Raw genomic sequence first — 12,557 nt, 5'->3', positions numbered from 1 at the left:
TTGGCTTTTGATGACAGTTTGAAAGTGACAGCTGATTCATTAGAATGATAGACGTTTTTCTGTTTTTGATATGAAAATTTGTATTTATTAATATTAGTGATATTAGTAATAAAGATGTCTGATCAAGAGGAGAAAATTACTCAATTTAGTTCAATAACAGGAGCCGATGAAACTAGGGCTCGCTTCTATTTGGATTCTGCTGCTTGGCAACTAGAGGTTAGTTTACAAATTTTTCCAAAGAATGAAAATTCTAGATTTTATCCCTATTTAATTTACACATTTTTCTTGTTCTCATCTTCTAATTTTTTTAGACAACGCATTAGAATTTCACACTTTTTTATTGGTCATAGCATAGATATTTTACTAAGTTTATCTCTGAATGCTGTTTTATCTAGTTTTATAGCAATATATTTTATCATTGTCCCTAATATTTTTTACTGTTCGTTTGGAGCATATCTAATAGTTTGCAGTTGTCTCTAGTTTCCTTGTAGATATTATCAAACTTTGTTTTGTTTTAGATTACTGTTTGATTATAAAATAATTTACCATGGTATACTTCTTGCCTTGATTTATTTTGCATGTTTGTAAGATGGGTTCATTCTTGTAAGATGAGTTCTTCATTTTACTCATTTTTCTTTTTACTAAATAAAATTATTATTAAGAATAACTATTTTTTGTTATTCTTAATAATTTTATTAATACTATATCTATAATATATGAGAGATTTTTGTTTATATCCTTTATTGCCTTAATTTTATATGGTACATATAGTTATATATTAGTACATATAGTTCAAATGTTATAAAAGACTGAAAATAACTGACCTACTAATGGAACAAGTAGGACCTGTACCTGAATGGAACTTAATCATACCATTGTAGAGCCTTTAAAATAAGAAATCATCAAATTGGTATATAGCATAATATTCTGTTTGCTACTAAATTGATTACAAAAAAAAAACAAAAAAATCCTTAGCTAGATAATAAAAAGAAGAAATAATGTACATTGCTCAAATCAGTTTTTGAAAAATGATTTACAAAACAGTTGACAATGATCAAATTTCTATAAAATTAAATTATGTGACAGTACATAATATGTTGACTTTTAAAAACATCATTAACATTATACACAATTTTTTGGATTAAGTATTGAACAAGAAATTATTTGGTGAAACTCAAATAATTGAGTAAAATATCCAGATTTTAAGTAAATTACAATACAATTTCAAAGGTGTAAGTATGTAATATTAGTAAATACATGAAAAAAAGTGAAAAGGACAGAGTGAATATATTATTTTATTTCAGATTCACAATTTCACATTTTTTTTTCACAAAAAATATAACATAACTTCAAATATCACAATTATTTTCACCCACTAATACAGTAGAATCTCAATAATCCGGCATGATTAAAACCCAGAGGGAACCAGATTATTGGAATGTTCAGATTACGGCATTGTATAGAAAAATTCATAATAAATAAATCAACTCATAAAGGCTTCTACACATTTTTTTTACAATTGTAACAAATCTCACATTTAACTAATTACATAGAAGTAAATGCTGTATCTGGTTTAACTTTCACTGTTATAGTAGTTGGTGGCATTCATTGTAGGCCACAGCTTTTTCCATGAAGATTGGATTAAGTCAAGAGAAACAGAGAGCTCCATGCTTCAACAAAAGGGAATACAACATCGGTAAAATTAATGTTTTTCTGGCTCTGCATTATGTTTCCATCCTGTGAAATAATATGGATAAGCAATTTCTTTTTATACAAGAACTTTACTTTTTTAATAAAATTTTGATCCATCAGCTGAAATAAAGGTGTGCAGTTTGTTGGTAGGAAGATGGTTTGGATATTCCCATCACTTAATCTAAGCTCTTGTTCATTTGGGAGTCATGGAACATTGTCAAGTACGAATAAAAATTTTATGGACAAGTTGGATCTTTTCAAAATCTTCTTCACTGGCCTTACATTTAGATTTGTTCTGTAGCAAACAGTCAAATGTTTTTGAAAGCTCTGGGATTTTTAGATTTACTAATCACTAACAGACCAATTTGTGTGTTGCAGTAGCAGTTGAAGACAACATAAATGTGATGCTATCTTTATTCACCTTACAACCTGGTGGCCTCACTTCTTTAGAGACATCAAAATGGTTTTTTGGGCAATAGTCTCCAAAACAGAATACTCTTGTTTGCATTATAGATTTGCTCAGAAAGAAGACACAGTTTTTCTACTTTATCTTTAAAATGCATGATAAATAGCTGCACTTCTGATTTTTTGCTTGAAAATTTTATGATATAATTAACAAACGGATACCAAATCACTTTTTAAATTTACCCACCAACACAAAACTGATATGAAAATCACCTGTTTTTGTTTATTTATTTATTTATTTATCAACAGGCCCAATTAAAATATAATGTAAACATTATTGATAAATTACAGAAGATTCTTAACATAACCTACTTAAATTAAATTTAAAAATTTTAATCATACAAAAAATAAAAGTAGGAACAGTAAATAACAAACATTAACAAAGAATGTACAAAATACAAGGGCATCAAGCTATCACACACAGTTCTTAAGCTGAGCTTTAAATTCTTTTGGAATACTATAACAATCCAACCTTTGGGAATATTGATTAGCAAACCTTGGTGTTCTAGACATGAAGGAATTGTGTCTGTAGTTTGTGCTATGGGGTCTAACATAAAAGGGTTGATTTAGCCTTGTCTGTCTACTGGGAACATGGAGATTAATTTTTTTTAATAGTTGAGGACCAAAAATAATAGAGTGCAGTATACTATAAAACATAGTGAGATCTTTATGAATGCGTCAGATTTGGAGAGAAGTTATGTTGAGGGACCTTTCCATATTTGAATAGTTAATTTCTTCAATCCTCCTTTGTTTAAATGTAACAAATCTTAAGAATTTGTGTTGAACTCTCTCAATAGCTTGACTATGGGTGTTAAAGTGAGGAGACCAAACACATGAACAGTAATCTAGGTGGGGTCTCACAAGTGAACAATAGAAAATTGTATGGGTGGGATATTTAGAAAGTCTTTAGCACAACGTTTGATAAACCCTAAAAGTTAAAGTGATTTTGAGACAACAGATGAGATATGGGGGATGTAGGATAAGCTAGAATCGAGCACAACACCTAGGTCTTTTACCTGAGATACAGAGTCTAAAGGGCAACCATTAATGGTATAGATATGATTTGTAGGAGTTTTATTCTGACCAAAAACCATTAAATGACACTTTTTAACATTAAGTTCCATTCCGTTGCTGTCACACGTTGCTTATTATTAGTATTATTTTCGTAAGATATTGTGTAACTGAGATGTTACAAATTAACAAATTTCAATTAAATTTATTTGTAGGTTGCTATTGCACGATATTATGAAAATGACGGTGAAGAGTCTGATACTGTAGAAGTTCCATCAATGGCAGATTCTCCCAGATCTCCAGTATCAGTCAAAAAACCTAAACCCAAAGGTAAACCATCCAATTTTGCTACTATTAACACTATTAATAGTTCTAGTGAAGAAGAAGAAGAAGAGGGCCAGGCCTATTATGCAGGAGGCTCTGAGACTAGTGGCCAACAAGTTTTAGGACCTCCAAAAAAGAAGGACTTTGTTGCAGACATGTTTAAGTCAGTGCAAGAGTAAGTTTCATTTTTGAGTGATTCATTTATTAAGTATATTTAAATATTCACTACTCATATATGTAACCATTTAGCAGTAGGATATAATATATAAGGTTTACAGTACCTCATGGTAATTTAAGCACTGATATATTGAATAAATTTTCAGTTAATTGTTATTGTTATAAAATTGTGTGGTTGTTTGGTGTCTGGTCATGTTCTAGAATAGCACCAAGACAATTGTGTTGTCTGTCGTCAGAAGTGACTAATGAATGCAGAGGTATTGCTTACTTACTGCTTTCCTCTGGGAGAATGCAATATTGCATATAATCAATTGCATAAAATTCCAAAAGCTCTCTTTCTTTCTTCAGAGAATGAACTTTGTCTAGTCCCACTCAGAAACAGAGTGGTAAAGAGATAACACTCCAAGGAGAAGAGCTGTTCACTTTTAGTATACTATGTTACATTTGCCAATGTTGTTCGCCTCAAACTGGATTTCGATGGATGTGCAATACATGGACCATGAGCAAATGTAGAGCTCCGTGTTATTAATTTATGTTGACATCATTCCTTGAGTTGGGTAGGGGTGCTGCACATGCAATAGGAGCTTTCAAGCCTGTAGTCCATGACCAATTGTGTTCCTATTTGACCAATATTCACCAGCAATTGTCCAGATATATGAGGTTGCAATATTCTTCCCGAAATTTATGAATTTCACGTAAATATCAATGGCGCCAGGAAATAATTTCTGGTTTGTTTATCAACATAGTTACATAATATCAACATCTTGTTACGCAGTGAATATCACTCTTTGTTTCTTTATCATATGTTTTATTGCATGATAATAAAGTTTTCTTGTTTTGAGATCGTTCCTGTAGTGATCCAATTACTGAGGAATTTTATTTTCTTACAGTTTTTTTTTTTTCGAAATACCTGTTTCATCTGCCGCTTTTTGAAATATTTGAGATGCCACGTTGAGCTTTTTTATCGTTATAAAATTGAAAGTGCTTTTTGTCCAGTTTCCCTAACAGCTTCGTCACTATGGCCATTAGCCCAACATGTTTGCCCATACAAACATTGGATTGTTTGAAGGGATATTATTATGAGGTTTTTTTCCTCATGATTTACTATGGAATTACTAACAGGAGAATTTTACTGTTATCATGGCATGTGGTTGTCTTTTTAAAGACAAATCACATGCTATGATTTTTCTGACAGGTATTCTCAAGTTAAAATTGATTTCATATAATTGAATGATTTATCTTACAATAAAGTTGTTCCAGGAATGCAACTCAGCTATATTGACAATATCATTTCAAAGTTATCTGCTTTAAAACGTATAATATATGTCTGAATTGACAATATAAATGAGTAAGATAAAATTAAATTAGAAGAATTTTTCACCAAGTAACAAAAAACAAAATTTGTTTAATTTATTAATGTTTGTAGAACGATTTTCGAAGTGGAAATTGAAACGTCAATACACTTATTTTAACCTTTAATTGTGGCTTATTCCCATTAAAATAGTAATTGCTTTAAGTTGCCACAAGAAAATAGCTTCAGAACAATATGTGACAATTTGTGTAATTTTTTTACAGACTATATATTTTTAATTATAATAATAATTCTTTTTACTCTACCTTTTATATTTTTAGACATGGAGTTGAAATACTGGAACCAAGTGCTTCTACGTCTAGTTCTAGAGCATTTAGAGGAACAGGATATAAGTTGGGCCAAGATGATAATGACTCTGTAGCAGTTCCCGGCGTTCCTGAACCAATGTCTTCTTCTGAAGTAACATTAAGACTGTGGCAAAATGGTTTTACTGTAAATGACAGTGAATTAAGGCACTACACAGATCCAGCCAATAAGGAATTTCTTGATTCTATCCGCCAAGGGGAAATACCACAAGAACTGCGAAGAGGTGCATCAGAAGTAGGTTTATTTACATTTTGATTATGAACAGCATTACAGAATTTAATTTTTAGGTTCATTTAGCCATGGAAGATCATCGAATGGAGGCTTTTAGACAAAGTAAAATTAAACTGAAGGCTTTCCAAGGACATGGTTATACTTTAGGAAGCCCAGCACCCACAGTTGTTGGCACATGCAAAGAAGAAGATAAACCAAATAATGAAGCGAAAGCTAAAGAACAACTGAAATTAGATAGTTCCCAACCAACTACTAAGTAAGTTAACTTTATGGAATTTATAACTTTTTATCAAACAGGTTTTAGTGTGTTAATGGAAAATTCTGGTCACTTTTCAGATTCTTCATAGTGACATTAATTAGTTACTGGTATCAAGTTAATTTGATCTTAAAATTATCAGTCAAATAGTTCTTACTTTAATTATGTGGTGAATAACGTTACAAAGAGTCAACTCAATCCATATGCATGTTACAGGAAACACTAGACAGATGATAGTAAAAGTTGATGACAATACGAGATATGCAATCATAGAAAAGTACGTTTTTTCTTTTAGAAATGAGTTGTCACCATTATAAAACATTTCTTAAACAACAAGTAATGATACTGATTCACTTGAACTGTAAATAATGAGACCGATCACCCCGTATAGAAAAAGAAAATTAAACATAGACCATTAAAAGAAATAAAAGTTAAATTCCTTGAAAAAAATTGCAATCTAGCTTCTAGTTTTCCTCTTCTTTTTTTTTATTTTTATGAGCTTGGCATAGCCAATTGACCAGACTAGTGCGTAATTTACATTTACTTTCTATTGCACTTTTACTAGCTGTAAATATCAAACGTGAGAAAGAGCAAACTTTAATGCCTTTAAAAGTATTTCGACTGTGTAGATGGTGGATGGTGGATGGAATTCCGTTGGTATACTGCCCAAGCAGTGATATTTTCTTTTTTTCGAATCATCAGTAAACATATAATAATAATTAAGTAGGCCCTCTCTTCTGAATTTCTGCATTAAACATGGAACTTTGGAAATCATTAAGAAATTCTGTCTTGATTTGTATTGAGAACAATGTATGGTGCTTTTCAGTATAAACTGGTGGAAGATAACCGTTATATAGAATCTCGTTGTATTTTGAATGATTTCTTTAGCTTTTCACCAGTAGATATTGCTTCTTAAACCAGTATCTTTTAGTCAAATCTAAGATGTAGGTCAAACTGACAGCAGGTGTATGTTCTCAAAACAGTTAATAGTGCGTAAATTTTTTTTTATTAAAATCAGGTGAGTACTTTCGGCAGGTAACATGCCATCTTCAGACCTTCGTCTTATAGGTTACAAATACCTCATGCGAGAGTGATTGTCGACACAAAACACATTAAAATGCATTGAAATCCAAGGACTCTGATATAAGGGTGAGAACCCTTAAAAATTGCAAAAATCACGTTTAAAAAGTGCTTGGTATACCAATGGTTGACTAGACTTTTTGAAAACATACACATGTTGCCAGTTTGTCCTATATTTTAGAAGTGTGTACAAGGTGTGTTGCTTTGTCGGAGTTTCACGATAACTTCTGGTAAACAAACCATTGGTATATAACCTTCTGGTTATATACCAATCAGAAGTAACCGTTCTTCGATCTATAAAGCAATTGACCTGATTTTGACACAAAAGTTGCGACCATTTTCGTTGACAAACTTTGAGAACGGATCACTTTTGTTGGTTTGTAGGAGTAAATCCAAGATTCATCGCCACTAACAATACTATAAACGTTTTTTGAGCTTCTTTTATTGAACCGTTCCAATATTTTTCGACACCAATTTACGCGAACCGCTTTTTGCTCTTCTGTGAGCAATCGAGGGACCCTACGGAAACCAACTGCGTAACACCCAGATCTTCATGGAGGATCTTTTGGATCAATGTCTTTGAAATGCTCATAGATACCTCTATCTCTCGTTATGAAGATTGTAAAAAAATATTGCTCGAAAATGTTCTCGGCTAAGATCCGATTTTCGACCGACTTACTAATTTCAAAAATTCACTGTGTCTACACGACTTGTTGTATCACAATGAAACTCGATTTATTTCAACAAAAGATTGAGGTTATATTTATGTCGGAAGGTTTTATTGGTGGCGCCCTCTAAGCGGCTATATGGAAAACTAAAAAGACAAACCTCATGAAAAGCGTGCTGAAGAGCTATTATTGAGTGACAAAAAAGGTAAACACCTACTTATTTTTGAAAAAGTGATACAATTCTCAGGTTTATCTGAGAAGTTTTTGTGAATTGTTTGGTGATCAAGAAGCATTCAATTTTCGTGAATTTACGGTGTCAAGTTAAGTTTTAAATTTCGTGCAGCTGATTAAGAAGTCTTTTTTATTGCTCAAAATGCCGAGTGCGTAGAATTCGTACGGTGTTCCAGCTAAGTGGACGTTAGAGGGACCACAGAGCGACAATATCACCGATTAAGACTTCCGGCTCTAATATTCAGTAGTACTCGAGTCATCGCAAATCAGTGGTTTGAAGAGCATGGAAGGATGACAGTTTGGCTTTTTTCTTATCGCCCACATTGGGTGCTACCTCTCATCACAGTTGAACATCGGCGTAACCGTTTGCTCTGGCGTAGAGAAAGAATTATATAGGACTGGGAATGGGATCAAGTGGTCTTTAGTGACGAACCCTGCTTCTGTCTTGAGATGCACGAAGGTCGGGCAAGAGTGAGAAGGCGACATGGTGAAAGACGTGACCCACACTTTGACAGAGTGGCATGTTCACCTTACCGTGAGAATTATTGTATGGGCTGTTATTGCTTATGGTAGCAGATCACCACTAATTTTCATCAGATTCAACAATATACCACCCCAATACTATATTCAGGAAGCAGTGGAGCCTCATTTCATCCCATACCTAAACACCATCAAAAAACCCGATTTTGCAGTAAGACAGTGCCAGACAGTATGTTGCCAAACAGTCTTCATGGATCAACATCATATCAACCATTTACCTTGGCTCCCAATATCCCCTGATCTGTCTCCAATTGAACATATCTGTTGAGATACCGTAACAAGATACCGGCCACCTCATCAGAACGATGTCCAGACGTGTGAACGAGTGTATAAGAAATCGTGCATCCTCGACACATTATTTGAACCAGCTTCTGCACTAAATTTACGTATCAAGCTGAAAATTCAATAATTTTACTACTAAGGGACACTGAACACGTATAAAAATTATTAAAATCAGATAAATATAATATTTAGGTGTTAACCTTTTTTGTGACTTAATATATAGGTCCAAAAAGTATACTACCAAGCAGCGCCGACAAGCTTGAAAATTAACATTTTATTTTCGATCCCACTATAACTCTCTGGTTCTCTGAAAGGTCAGATTGGATAGCCATATCGTTTTGATTAAATTGCGAAGTTTGAATGTGAATTGATCTTGCTTAAAGTTAAAGTTGGTATTCTGCAAAGGGTTCACTTAAAACATATTACCTATTTTATGGTATTTCTAAAATTTTCACAATATAAAAATTCTTCTTCCTCTTTATAAGAAATTCTGCTTGTTCATTGGTGGAGTAATGGCTCTATGGAAGGTTGTCACTCAATCTTTTGCGCGGTCCTCCGATACTTGTGACTATAAAAATAAATAATTGTATAAATATTGTATTTTAGTTTACAGATTCGACTTGCAGATGGTTCAAGATTAGTTGGGCAGTTTAATCATGAGCACACTATTGGAGAAATTAGGAATTTTATACAAACTGCACGACCTCAGTACCAGAACCAATCTTTTAATCTCATGTCAAGTTATCCTTCGAAAATTTTGGATGACACTCAGACAATTGCAGCTGCTGGATTACTTAATTCTGCTATTATGCAGAAATTAGTTTAAATTGTCTGAATAAACTCCTTATTCTTAGATATAGTTTGTATTATTATATTATATACTTTCAGTTGGCCTGCTCCTAAATGTGGTATAATAAAAATTTAATACAATAAATTTAAATTATTTTTTAATCAGATGTTAGGGATTTATAACCTTTTGAATGACTAAGCGAAACACAGTTTGGTTTCAGAAACAAATAGCGAAAAAAACTCAGCATTTTTGAGACTATACAGGTCATAGTTCAATGATGCACGGATATTCATTCTGTGCAGCTGACGGGAGGAGATATACGTCACGTTTAAAGCGCTCATATCGGCCAAATTTGTCATCACCTTAAGATTTTTTTACTGATATAATTATTATACATATAATTGTTCAAAAGGATGGTAACTACAGTAACTACAGTAATAGTAGAAGTGGTTACAGTTTTTATCGATTTCCGAGTCAAAATCATAAGAAACATCAATGTGAAATGTGGATTGCTGCTATAAGGTCTAATTTATACAGGGTGGCGCACCGAAAACGAAACATGCATTTACTGGCAGATGATTCCTTTTTAAAAAAAACGCTTGGACCCGTCGATTTTCTTATCGAGGGGGAAACAAAATTGGCATAAAATCACATTAACATTTGCAGCCCCCTAAGCGGGGGTGGCACCATCCCTAAAATCTTAAATGGAAAGGGGGGTCGAATGATCCATCATTTAAAAGGTCTTTCAACTCCCTTTACAATGATGTAAAATTCATGTACTTCAATTCAGTAGTTTTGGAGATTTATTGATTTAAAGTTTAAATACATCATCGTAAGAGGAGATCAATACATAGCAGCAAAGTTGTTAAAAAATAAAGAATGAACTGACCTGTCAGCCGAGTAAATGTTGAAAATGACCACCATTACTTTCCATGCAATAATAAAGATTTTGCTGAAAACGTTGCCGGACATTTTGCAATATTTGAGGAGTAATTTGATGGCACTCATTCACAATTCTTTGTCGTAAATCTTCTAAGGATGTTGGCTGAGTAGCATAGTTTTTGCTTTTTAAGTAACCCCACAAAAAGAAATCCAAAGGTGATAAATCTGGCGATCTTGGGGGCCATTCAACGGCACCTCTTCTATCAATCCATTGACCTGGAAAGGTCTGATCTAAATAATGCCGAACTCTTAATGCGTAATGTGGTGGGGCACCATCCTGTTGGGAACATCAACATATTCTCAACGTATCGACCATCATTCTGATTTTCAATTATATCTGTTAGCGCAGGATCTATGGCATTTTGCAGTAATTCCAAATACATTTCACCAGTCAAATTTCCAGGTAAGAAAAAAGGACCAACCAAATGATCGCCAAAAATGCCAGCCCAAACATTTAATTTTTGTGGCTGCTGTGTGTACCTCATGGTAAATTCTGGTATTAGAGTCCGACCAATATCGACAATTATGACGATTTACTTCGCCATTTAAAAAAAAGGAACATTCGTCGGAAAAGCAAATGTTAAATAAAAATTGTTCATCGTTTGTAATTCGTTCACTCATAACTTCACATAATTCTAATCGCTTATCAAAATCGTCTTCATTAAGTTCTTGTACAAGGTGAATTTTATACGGATGAAAATTATGGGCCTTTAGAATCCGTTGGATAGTACGTCGACTAACACCACACGAAGTTTGCAATTTGCGGGTACTTAATGTAGGATCTACAATAACTTGCCCTAAAACCCCCACTTCTGTTGCTTCGTTCCTTATAGGATTTTCAATATTACGTTTTTTTATTGGCGACTGATCCAGTTTCCCGAAATTTAGCTACAAGTTCTAGAACATATTTTCGGTGCACATTATTGTTCTCATGTCGCTCATTAAAAATTTGTGCTGTTCTATTAGCGCACTGATTATTTCCGAAAAATATTTCAATAATTTCAACCCTTTCTGCCGTGGAATATACCATGGTTAATTTATGTATAAAGCAATAAATGATATTTTAACAACAAAGATTGTAAAAAAACTAATGTACTATTTCCCATTTAAAATAAGTACGTGGCATTCTCTACTTATCTTTCTTCAAGAAACAACTTTTTTTGTCACAAAGGACACTTCAATTGCTATTTTTATTATTAATAAACCATGGGCGTAGTAAATAAAAGCATTTACTTATCAAGAAAATGCTTTTACTCAAATTTCTTCTGAAAGAAGTACAAACTAATTTGATGTACCTATTAAAGTCTCCTTTAAACTTTAAATCAATAAATCTCCAAAACTACTGAATTGAATACATGAATTTTACATAATTATAAAGGGAGTTGAAAGACCTTTCAAATAATGGATCATTCGACCCCCCTTTTCATTTAAGATTTTAGGGATGATGCCACCCCCGCTTAAGGGGCTGCAAATGTTAAAGTGATTTTATGCCAATTTTGTGTTCCCCTCGAAAACAAAATCGACGGGTCCGAACGTTTTTTCAAAAAAGGAATCATCTGCCAGTAAATGCCTCTGTTTCGTTTTCGGTGCGCCACACTGTATAAAACTTATGTAATGAATATTATAAATTAAATTCCACATATTGTTGCAACGTATTAACTCGTTTAATAAAACGTTTTTGTAAAACAATAATACTATTATAATAATATATAAATATATTTTTTATATATTTACAACAGTAAATCTGCATTTAAAATTGCATAAAAAGTGAGGTTAGAATTAGGATCATTATTGAAATAGGTAATTACTTAAACTCGTTTTTAGAGATAATCTCTGTAAATATATAAATTTATATTATATTATTGTACAAAATAGATGCCTAAGCTAGTAAAATGTTTATGATATATAAATTCAACTTGTGTTTGTAAAAATATCCAAATTTTGAACTGTCAACAAATCTATTTGTAAAACATAAATACTACGATAACGATATTTATATATAAATACATAATATTCAGACAAAGAAGCCTTAGATGTGAAGAGGCAGGTATTAGAATCAACGGAATTAATGTCAACAACCTCAGACACGCAGATTGCACAGTACTGATGGCTTCCAATGAAAAATAGTTGCAACGGCTTATAAACAGGGTGATTGAAGCAAGTGATGAATATGGGCTAAAACTTAATACT

The 12,557-nt window shown here is 32.7% G+C and overlaps 1 protein-coding gene across 2 annotated transcripts; it reads left to right on the top strand.

Annotated features, from left to right (window-relative positions):
- The first annotated feature begins 7 nt into the window (after positions 1-7).
- On the top strand, positions 8-9,575 carry p47 (NSFL1 cofactor p47). 2 transcript variants are annotated; one of them, XM_072532975.1, is made up of 5 exons: positions 8-216; positions 3,384-3,667; positions 5,302-5,581; positions 5,635-5,834; positions 9,242-9,575. In XM_072532975.1, the coding sequence occupies exons 1-5, from the start codon at positions 115-117 to the stop codon at positions 9,459-9,461; spliced, it is 1,086 nt and encodes a 361-aa protein (XP_072389076.1). In that variant the 5' UTR covers positions 8-114; the 3' UTR covers positions 9,462-9,575. The 2 variants fall into 2 exon arrangements, with proteins under 2 accessions (XP_072389076.1, XP_072389077.1); XM_072532976.1 differs by lacking the exon at positions 8-216 and adding an exon at positions 1,077-1,232.
- The last annotated feature ends 2,982 nt before the right edge of the window (positions 9,576-12,557 follow it).

The sequence above is a fragment of the Diabrotica undecimpunctata genome, chromosome 5 (genome assembly GCF_040954645.1).
Source record: "Diabrotica undecimpunctata isolate CICGRU chromosome 5, icDiaUnde3, whole genome shotgun sequence".
Lineage (NCBI taxonomy): Eukaryota > Metazoa > Arthropoda > Insecta > Coleoptera > Chrysomelidae > Diabrotica > Diabrotica undecimpunctata.
Note: the sequence above shows the minus strand (reverse complement) of the source record. Positions and strands in the feature narration are given on the sequence as shown.

What these genes read in the sequence shown, in the direction of transcription:
- p47 (XM_072532975.1), top strand. Translation starts at nt 115, where the DNA reads ATGTCTGATCAAGAGGAGAAAATTACTCAATTTAGTTCAATAACAGGA. An exon ending in TGCGAAGAGGTGCATCAGAA is followed by an intron (nt 5,582 to 5,634) that starts GTAGGTTTATTT and finishes TTTAATTTTTAG; the next exon opens with GTTCATTTAGCCATGGAAGA. An exon ending in AGTTCCCAACCAACTACTAA is followed by an intron (nt 5,835 to 9,241) that starts GTAAGTTAACTT and finishes ATTGTATTTTAG; the next exon opens with TTTACAGATTCGACTTGCAG.